Raw genomic sequence first — 10,955 nt, forward strand, 5'->3', positions numbered from 1 at the left:
GACGCAACAAATAAGTACAAAAGAGAAGGCGAAGAAGTGAGAGGGCTATGCTTTTTCCCACTGGGTTTTCTAACGCAGCCCGTGGAAAGAATGCAGAGCTTGCAAGAGGAAGCTTGGGCATAAAGGGGGGATAATGTTATGAACTGGTTCTATTTCACTTGAGTGACATATTCACATTACATGTCACAAGCTCGAGAACCATCTTATAGTTGTAGATACATTGCCTGTACAGATTTTCCCTCATCCGACAATCCACATAGGAAGACTGGTAATAGATACAAATCCTCACCAGAACTCCCTTGACCCTCGTCGCCGAAAACCCCCAAGTCTGTCCATAACATTGTACAAGCAAAATATTTGCCATTCGTCGGTTGGTTCTTGAGCTACACAGGATTCCATTTCTGTGATTTTGACTGGTAGCTCCGCTAAGTCATGGGTCATAATCCCATGATAGACCCAGCAAGCTACGGCCCTTAAGGGCAAGGGATCACCCCTGATCATACGTTCACACTTCCAATTCAGCCATCACCCTATACACAGACACTCTGATCAACTATATCGCTCCTTCATCATATCAAGTGATTTTGCAAATATAACAAGTTTCATCGTGTGAGCTCCTCTGATCAAGTTGATCAAATCTATTATGTTATCATGATATGATTATTTCGGACTTGGACACCACGATGCAAGTTCCATCACATGATAAGATACATTTTGAACCAATGAGAAACATAGCACTTTGGACAATGCTTTGGACAAATGGTCTGTTGTCCAATGATAACTATTCAATGACTAGCTCTCCTTACATAAACGCTAAGACCAAATCAGACGGTCAATTATATCAACTTCATAAGATCAAAAGAATTGAGGTTCACGTAAAAATTTACTACCGTTATACACATTTTACATATTAGCAATCAATGAGCAATCATGACAAGGTATCTTTTGGGTGTATATCTATCAGCGTACTTGATTGAGTCCATTTGAGTACGCTGTTTGGAAGATTTTTTGGCCAGTTCTGCTAGTCCTAGCGCATTTTATTCTACGTTGGAAAATCACCTAGTAGCCATTATTCAGAAAAATGAAGGATAAATCTATCGTCCACCATGTTCAAAAGTTTTATCCTGGCCGAGTACAGGATGTTGTTGAGGTGTGCAACCTGCTATCCAAAAGGAACATCTCCCCGAAGGAGTTCATGAATTGTTACTTCGCAGCCGACAATACAGAACTCAAGTCAAAACGCAGAATTTGGGGCACTGAAAATGGATGGCCTTCATCTTTGGAAGTACTTCTATCTATGCGAAAAGTGGTCTGTGAACAGAACGGAGGTGATCAGTCATGGAATGAATTCATACTCGTTGAGGTGAGTTCTAACTGTTTCCTGCAATGCTCAGTATGGGTTACAGCATTTGGCTGACAAGCTTTGACTTAGGCCAAGTGCATTGTAACCTCACAGGAGCCTCCAAGAGGTACTGCACCACAAGGCTCTTACTACAGCTCTAGAGATATTACGACCGATTTTTTTTCAGAGGAGAATAATACCACTCGAGAGATCGCCCTGCAAACTTCGATGCCATTTCTGTATGAGTTGATAAATGCGAAAATATTGTCAAGCATTGACCAGGGTGACGAAACGGAAATCAAAAATAATGATCCAGTTAAAACTACCAATGATCAGCCATCCGATCCAAATGAGGATTTGCCTCCAACTGATGATGATGGTGATTTGCCAGAGGGTGTCACTATGACAAAGCCAAAAACTCACCGAGAGATGAAGTTACTGCAATCCACAGCGGTTAGTTTGGTAGATATTGTTGATATTCCTTAAAGAGTTACTGACTTCTTTGCATAGGTACCAAGAATGATATGTTCAATGGTAGCTTTTATCTGCAACAGACGGTCTAACGGCATGCAAATTCACAATGCAATGACGTTCTTGGCTTGCGGTGGGTTGGAAAGGCTAAACAAGTTTCTTCACTTCCATGGAATGGCAGCGTCTTGTTCAACTGCTCTAGTCATTGCTGATACACTTCGAGAGGCGGCTGAGAAAAGTTTAAAAGATACTCTGGCTCAAGATTTTGTCATTCAACCGTTTGTTTGTGTTGACAACATTGATTTTCAAGAATGTATCCACACTAAGCGAGTAGAGTCCAATTCAACGATGTTCCACGGGTCTACTGGTTACTTTCACATAATTTTAGATACTCTAGCCACAAATCTAACAAAAGAGGACTTCTCGTACCCACTTTTTGAGGCTGCGATGAAGGCAGCTGAAGAAGACCAAGTTGATGTTGCGGAATTTCTGACAAACAAAGAAGAACTGGCTCATCTGGAGGCAGTGTCAAAGGTTCAGATATCTGATGCATACCTTTCATATATTGCTGTCGATAAAAAAGGATCCCCCACTTCCAAACGTCCAGATCTACAAAAAAAACCGCCAGAAATTGATAACATCAAGGTTGAAGAAGCAACCATTAAGATGTTGAAGCTGATGAACGCTGCAGATACCTCAGCTGAAGGAGTGTCGCAGCTTATGGCACAGGTTGCTGTTCAGGCTGGGCATGAACCCACCGATCATCTTGACACTTTGCATGTTGTTGAGGGTGATGTGGGTACATGTATGAATTTTGAAAGTTTACGTGAAAAACGGATTCCAGCTTTGAACGTCGAAGAAGGGTTCCTCAATTGGTTAACAGTACCCGGTCTTGCTCACCTCCTTTGGAATTTCATGCAAGCCATAGTGCTTCATCACTACGGCGATACAACGGCTGCCTTTGATACTGGTATGGGACGGGCTGCACACGAGCTAGGAGTAAAGATTGCACGAGCTAGGAGTAAAGATTGATAACCCGCATTCCAAGAAAGATTTCAGCTCGATTCTTCACATGGTGTATCAAGTCCATGCTGCTGAGATAACAGCGTGTTTGTTGTAAGTGATTTGATGGACTGTTGTAGAAGTAAACATACAAAGTTGACTTCATGAAGTATAATCTTGTAGATATATACTAGATCAAAAGGCCTCTGGATTCGATCATCTTGACTCGAAGAAAGCTCAGGAAGTGGTGGACGAATGTCACCACAAGTTCTTTACTGTTCAATCTCTTGAGCGTGCTGAAAAGGAAGGAGACCGTGTCGGTTATAACTTGCGATTACGACTTCGTGATTTAGGTACCATCATTGAGATGGATCAGGCGATGCGAAGTGGGGATATTGGTAGAGTTATCATCATACTCAAACAATGGTCAATTATGACTCATGGAGTCAAGGGGATGTCACACTATGCGCGTCATATTCCACGTCTAGTTCTGCTCCTTGAAGAATACCTGCCAAAGGAAATATCTCATGTTATCAAGCATTCACTTTTGATTCCTGCAAGTGGGAGGGCTGGCCACTTTGTAGCCAAAGACTTTTTCCTTGAGTTACAAAATTTCTGGCTGAAATACTTTTACAACCACAGTGTTAATTTTCCCGTCCTTTAATGAATGTTTCATTTTCATTCGCTGACATAGAGGTGCTTTTAGGGGGCAGGTACAAACATCAAACGCCTGACCGAACGTTATTCACTCAACATTTCTCTTGTAAGTAACACAATCTGATTGATACCACATTATCCTATCATTAGGCATTTGGCTGAATATGATACATCTTCTTCTTCACAGTTCCTATCGCTTTTGAGGGACATAAAGCGTAGATCAGGACGAACCGTGATATTCCAGTCTCATAATCACAAAATTACCCCCACCTCAATGAAAAATTTCCTTCAAAAAGCAAAAATGTATTTATTTAGAGAGACTTACCGTTCCCAGCCCGAACTGGTTAAAGATATAATGGGTCTTGGATTTATGAAAATGCAGGATATATTCCGGAAGGAGGCTCTAATGAAGACTGGTGGAACTCGGTACCGCTGGGGATGCCCAAATTCAGTCCTGCCTGAAGAAGATGAAGAAGATGTAGTGAACAACAATGTTCTCAATGCTGACTGAAGTGAATAATAACGCAAATTTTTGGTAGTTGAATATTAAAATGCTCACCAGTTAAAACAAACCATGGGAATCACAGTGTTTATTTGAACGAAAATGAGGATCGTGTTCGTAGTGATCAGTCTCCAGCAATGACTGGGCTGACGAGGATTGTACATCATTTTCAAAATATAGTTCTCTATGTGAATCATACGCTTCTGGATTGTTGACTCTATGACAATCTTGAATAATCTCTTGGTAGACCATCATGAACTCTATCGGAAAGAAAGTGTTGACTTAATGGAAGATGTAAATCGTTTTTGTAGTGATCAGTGTTGGGAAATGACAGTTCTTTTGAGGAGCGTACATAGTTTGAAAGATTGTGTTCTTCAGTAGAATTGTAGACTGGATTGGAGACTGTGAATGGCATATGTGAGGAAGAACTCAATTGGAAAGGATATCACTCATATGTGATTGCATTCGTATTTGGGGAAAGGTGAGACAGCCCTAAGATGTGAGAATCAGAAACAAACGAGTTTGTATTAGATTGAACTCTGTTTACGCGAGCCATAGCAGATGGTGACTGCATCTCCTGATTGGCGGATTCATGATAAGATTGTATAGTTGACACAAGGGGTTGGCGGAAAGGAGATGAAGTTGTTTGTAAAGGTATAGGAAAGCATGTGGAACTAGTAGGTGGTTCAGCTGTTTGACCCGTGTAGAAATCATTTTCATACAATTTTTGATTTTTGTTATGCTCAGATGTGGGGAATCTCGGCTGGTGTTTTTTTTGGTTTGAGGTCGAACGTGTTGGCAAACGGCTTCGCTTCTTTTGATTACTAGATGGTACTGATATACCCACCGCTTTGGAGGTAGTAGGTTGTTGAATGAATCCAACACCAAGATTTTCTTGCTGATTGATTGCCGGATTTGTTTTTTTTTTTGTTTTCCGCTCTCTTTGCGGCCGACATAGCCAATTTTCCTGCACGAGCCTTTGCTTCAAGTAAGTAGACAACGAATTTGTCTCTTGTCAACCATTGTGTGAGGCAGTCGTGAATAGTTTTAAAAGCTCCTTTGATAGGCTCACTACCGATTATTTCGCAAAGTGAGACGCCGCTGCGCAAGAGCTCAAAATTCTTGATGATTATCCAAATATGTACTTTTGTTAACATGTGATCCGGTCGTACATAGCAATTGTTTTCAGGAAAAGTTTCCATGTAAAGTTTACGAAATGAGAGTGAGAGTTCATCTGCAAGTGATTGAAGAAGTGTGTTCTTACGCATCACCTCGTTGGTAGCGCATGGAAGGATTAAGCCACTAGTTGACTTGATCGATTGGATTTTGGGTGTCACCCATCCATTTGTTACTGGAGATGCACCGATAGAAGTGGCTGTCATCCAGGAATCAAAGTTGTCGTGGGTGAGATGAGGTTGTTGCTCCAGAAACAATGGAACAAGATCCGGCCGACAATTTGAGCAAAGACAAGGTTGCATTCCAATTTTCTGCTGCCTAATTTTCTCATCCACATAGAACGGATCATCTTCCCTCAAAGGTACGTGACCAATCCTATCAAATCATTCTATGAGCAAAAATCAAAGCTGAGTAATGATGAGTGACTTGTACTTACATATTATCAACTTGAAAGGCAAATCAAAGGCATACAGGAGTGATAGCCATTGCATCCATACGATCATCGTCTGTCATCTTCAAAGGAGTGGCAAAATTGGAAACTTGGTTTTTACCGCTAGAGCGCTTGGATTCGACAAGCATGATTCCAACTCCAGGTCGACCGTCTCGTGCACAACACCCTAACATTTGTACACTTGACGCAGGATCCATTCTTCCCAGGGTGATAACACGTCGAGTGTTAGGCCAATCACACCCCATTCCTAAAGCCATAGTACACGCCATTATTGCCACATTTCCGTTGGCATAATCTTCAATGTGCTGAACCTTATCTTTTGAACCGGTGACTGCATGAAACCGCCGAACACACGAGCTCTTTCCATTGAATCGCTCGGCCAATGTTTCTCGCGCGTGATGAATTGCTTGGTGAGTTACAAGTGTTTCATTCTGAGTATTTGAATAAATGAGCGTTTGAGGTATCATCGAGTCGGGTATCACTGATCTTGGTACAAAGAATTGTTGCACATCGGTTCCCAGCTTAGATGCGTACTGCAGCGGGATTTGTATAAGGCGTATGGCCTCCCGGACCATCTCACCCTCAAGCATTTGAACATCCTCGTCTCGCCATTTCAGGTTTGCTTTGATTGCTTCCACTGCCACAGGACGACAGGTAGCTGTTAAGAGAAGTACAGGTGTACTGGTGGCTGTCAAACGTTGAGGTAGGTTTCTGTAAGAAGGCCGGAAAACACCTCGGTCTTGTGTTTGCAGGTGAGCGGAGGAGTGGCGAGCTTCACGACTTTCTACCAGACCCCATGAATATATCATATGAGCTTCGTCAACAACAATCAAAATGAGCCTTCTTTGAAAATCAGGCGAGAAGTAGACACTTTTGAAGAGTGGGTTGTTCAAAAACACCTCAGGACTCTACACAAAAGAATCACACCTATCAGTATTGATATTATTGGATTGGGTCAGAGAAGATTTGTTATCTCACCATATAAACAAACTGATAAACTCCTGCCTTTATATTTGCAATATTTTGCTTAGTCGCATTCTCAGCAGTGCAGTTGATAGCGGACAGACCACGGCGGGCCTTGTCAGCAACCTATACAAAGAAATAAGATATTACATTGGTGTTCAATCAGAAAGGAACAATTGATCAAAGGCATACCTGATTGTTACCAAGAGAATCAAGTGGGTTGATTGTTAACACAACTGGCCTTGGGTTGATTGGATGTAATGCCAAAAACACCTCGGGTATTCGAGACTTTCCAAACCCAGTGCCCGCCCGCAAGAAGGTGTTACGTTGATTGACAAACGACACCGCTGTTTTGATTTGAAGAGTGTGACCGGGCTGTCCATAGGTGTCGAATTCTTTTGCAACCACATCTGTTTGATGATCCAAAGTACCGTTACGCAGACTGGATGGCATTGCTGATTTTACTAGCTGTCGTTCACGTTGCCAAGTCAGAGAAACTTGCTTGACTGGACTCTCATTGAGATTTTTTGAATTTGAGCGAGTGAGCATTTTGAAAGTGTAGACTGATAGAGAAGTGAGTTGTGTGAAGTTGTAGGCTGAGCAAATTGAGTAATGGGGTACCACTCGAATTTTGAGAAGTCCCTTGCACTTTTAAGTCAGTAGCAGATCTGCAACTGGCCTAAGGGCCGTAGCTTGCTGGGTCTATCATGGGATTATGACCCATGACTTAGCGGAGCTACCAGTCAAAATCACAGAAATGAAATCCTGTGTAGCTCAAGAACCAACTGACAAATGGCAAATATTTTGCTTGTACAATATGTAGGAAGTCCTAGCGCATCTCTGAGTGTAAGGATGGATCGAGTTCCTCGGTGTGCTCGCGGAAAAGGTCAAAAGAGAATTTCCTCACCAAAGGGATCCTTAGCCCTCAGGCCAAAAAGACAACTTTAACAGTAAGTCCCTCATGCTGAGACATGCGGATTCAACTCGTTGAATGACAGCTGTCCAGCATCAAGGGACTTTGTTAAGTTACACCAGGGGGTAATGGTCCTCGGCCTCGGCCGGTTCCTGTGACGATTTCAAAGGTTTCGTCACCAGAACCACCCAGGAAGGTGTGGAACCGGTTTCGCCGAAACCGTTTCGGACACCGTTCCACGACCGCTTCTGGAACGAGCTGCATCTTGCAACCGTTTGAGAACGGCTGCAGAGGCGGTGGTGAAGCGGTTTGTTCGACACCGATTGCAATCGGTGTCGAACTGTCAATATATGAACAGTGCATGATCAAAACAGAAACTCAGTTTACCAAAGACCTCAAGAGAAAGAAGTTAGCTGGTCAGCTATCTAAATGAACGTTACCAGTTAACTGTGAAAGCTTGACGAACCTGACTATTAGTATGAAACAAATGAATTTATGATTTGACCTATACAATGGCCAAAAACTTAACATACATGTGAGTGGCATTGATTGAGGATTTCCTTGACTGCTCTCTTCATGAGATCATGAAAACTAGAAAGCATTATGGATATACTCATTGGATCAAGAAAACTAACTGTCCAGTGAGTTTGAATGAACTGAACTCAAGTACTGACGTAGTGATTGGATTTCCTTCCCGTAACTCAAATGTGATCTATAGGATGAATTATCAAGTGTAAAAAGTTGTTAAGATGTTGATCATGATGAGATATATAATTTTTCGTTCATGACTGACCTTACAAGTTGAACAACTTTGTTCCATTAAGAGTGGATCATCTAACATCCAATCATTCTGATAACACAATTGTTCCAAAGCTCTTGATAGCGCGATACGTACAAAAAGAAAAAGAAAAGATGATATAAAAAAGTCTAGGTCAGTATAAGGTTGGGAGTCAATTAAAACTGATCTGAAAGAAAGTCCAAGAGAGACTTTTCACAATCGATCTGTTCATTTCTGCCTTTTTTAAGATTCTTGATCACCATGAATATTCGAACCTTGAAGAATCTTAGATTGAAATGTGAGGAATAAAACAATTAATAAGATCATCATTATAGAATTACTAAACATAATTGAAAAGGCAAGCTTGAGGATTAGATTAAAGCTCTGTTTTTTTTTTGGTTTTTTGGGATGTAAAGATTTTAGAAGAATTATATACTTTTTCACCAAAATCAGATGACATTCCAAAAACAGAATGAAGGTATTGAGGAATTTTAGTTTTATGAATCGATTGACAATTCGAAAGAATCATCATATGACACACGGGTTCCCCCATTGTGGTCAGCATGGTGTAGAGGCAAGAGGCACGGGTCGGGCTTGTACTCAGTTTTGAGCCTGTGTTCAAGTCTCGCTGCTCGATTCCCTTTTTGTGAAATCTACGCTGTAACTCAGAACGTTCCAGGGACCGTGTCCAGGGGTCACCGAGGCGGTTTGCTTGCACCGCCAAAAACGGTGATGGGAACCGCATTCGTGCGGTCCCATCTGAAATCGTCTCAGAAACGACGCAAGTAGTTTAAAACCGTGACGGCAAGAAAACGGTTTTCGAAAACCGTTTTCTTGCCGCAAGTTTACCCCCTGGTGTAGGGCTTTTCCCTGCTTTTCCTTAAACTTAACAAAGTCCCACGCCCGCCTCGCGAGGCTGAAGCGAGCGAGGGACTTAAGTTTAGCTTTTCCTTATGTTTGGTGTCTCCCACCATAGAGGTGCATAAATTACTCGATCACTTTCATGATACTGTCTGATACTGTGCATTTACTGGTGACTGTATCGTGTCGCACGTCACCCTCCGAAGAAGTTTACACCTCGCTTTGTACATTATCTGACCCTATCTGACATTGTCACACTGGTCTAAACAGTTACAGGTCTAAGAGTCAAATCATCTTTGGCAAATGAATACATGTTGAGAGATGAAGCTCGAGTTGAATCACCAGTTGAATGAGGTTGAATGTCTTTCTATAGTACTCACAAAACCGGTGCACAAAACTCTGGCTTGTCGAAGTTCCGCCTTGGCCGATGGATATTACCTCAAATAATTATATCACCTTGTCTCCGCTCACATCGTAGCATTTAAAGCCCTCACGCGTGAGCTCAACCCACTCCGAATTCTGCTGAGGCTCCTCAATTTTTCGTTCGCCAAGTCAACAAAAAGACCATCCATATCCTGCAAGTCAATCCGCCAAACTTCCGACAATGGGCCTAGGCTTCTCCCCGAAAACGAAGCCGAACAAATTGACTATCGTGATCGTTGGAGGTAATTCTTATTCATCGTTTTATGCGGAACATACGATATAGACGTGGCGGGTGTGTTTCTTGCTGACTGATATCATAAGTAACTCTTTCTCTCCTCTGCTGGCTTGGTACGTTTCCGGAGCGAAGAAGGCGGTGTCGGAAAGTCGAGCATGACGTTGAATTTTATAAGGAATGAGTTTATCGATATGTAAGTTGATACTGCCCAGTGGGTCCTGGTAACGTAAACTTACGCCTGGTTCCATTTTGTTCTCAGGCATGATCCTGTGAGTAGTTAAATCAAGAGATCTCAAGCCGCAGACCTGTCGCCTTGCACTACATCATAATCGTGAAATCATTGGCAATACGACCAACACTCATTTTCATTCCTTTAGACTATAGACGACAGCTATACTACTACAATCACTGTGGATGAAGTTCCTTGGCAGATTGAAATTTTGGATACCGCCGGCCAGGAAGAGTATCGGTAATGTCCAAACTTTCCGTTCGCCTCATGTCCATCTTGAGGTACGCCGGCGTATCATACAATCGGCTGAATTATTCTTTTCCAACCGTTGGCGTAATCACAGAGGCCTGTGGGTTGAGCACGCGGTCTCACAAGGCGAAGCCTTCATTTGCACCTACGCAATCAATTCGACCCACTCCTTTCATTTCTTGCCAACAATCTTGAACCTCATCGCAAATGTCAAAAGTGGCCACGATGTCTCAACCAAACGCACTGATCCATGCTACAAAGAAGACGCAATGGCCTACCCTTTCCCCTTCGTGATCGCTGGGAATAAGGTAGATTTATCCGATGAGAGAACGGTCATGCCAGATGATGGAATGCGTATGGCTGCCATGACTGGAGGACTGTTCTTTGAATGCTCGGCTAAGACCGGCGTGAGTGTTGCTAGCCCCATACTGATATGTCAGTCAGAAAGCACAGATCTAAATGAAGCCCAACCTTTCCTACGTTCAAATTATGCTCCTCTAGGCGAAGATCACAAACGTATTTACGGATCTGATTCGATCCGTTGCAAAGCTTCGCAAAGAAGCGGCTTCCCAAAAGATAGACCAAAAATTGAAACAGTGAGTTGATAAACATCATAATAAACTCTGAGGTGCCAAATGGTGGTGACTATAGCTGAATGATGTCTACAATGATCACCTCAGCCGTCGATTTATCCCTAACATCG

The 10,955-nt window shown here is 42.4% G+C and overlaps 2 protein-coding genes across 2 annotated transcripts; both read left to right on the top strand.

The window, feature by feature from the left end:
* Nucleotides 1-1,081: 1,081 nt before the first annotated feature.
* Nucleotides 1,082-1,828, top strand: MELLADRAFT_69880 (uncharacterized protein; the record flags this gene model as incomplete). The annotated part of the gene is made up of 2 exons (XM_007419060.1): nucleotides 1,082-1,150; nucleotides 1,433-1,828. The coding sequence occupies 2 exons, from the start codon at nucleotides 1,082-1,084 to the stop codon at nucleotides 1,826-1,828; spliced, it is 465 nt and encodes a 154-aa protein (XP_007419122.1).
* An 8,080-nt stretch (nucleotides 1,829-9,908) lies between these two features.
* On the top strand, nucleotides 9,909-10,857 carry MELLADRAFT_41215 (uncharacterized protein; the record flags this gene model as incomplete). Its single annotated transcript, XM_007419061.1, has 5 exons — nucleotides 9,909-9,967; nucleotides 10,034-10,043; nucleotides 10,152-10,243; nucleotides 10,347-10,468; nucleotides 10,517-10,857. Coding segments are annotated over 5 exons (624 nt in total), but the record flags the coding sequence as incomplete, so codon positions are not given.
* Nucleotides 10,858-10,955: the final 98 nt, after the last annotated feature.

This window comes from Melampsora larici-populina, assembly GCF_000204055.1.
Source record: "Melampsora larici-populina 98AG31 unplaced genomic scaffold MELLAscaffold_124, whole genome shotgun sequence".
In the NCBI taxonomy this organism is placed as follows: domain Eukaryota; kingdom Fungi; phylum Basidiomycota; class Pucciniomycetes; order Pucciniales; family Melampsoraceae; genus Melampsora; species Melampsora laricis-populina.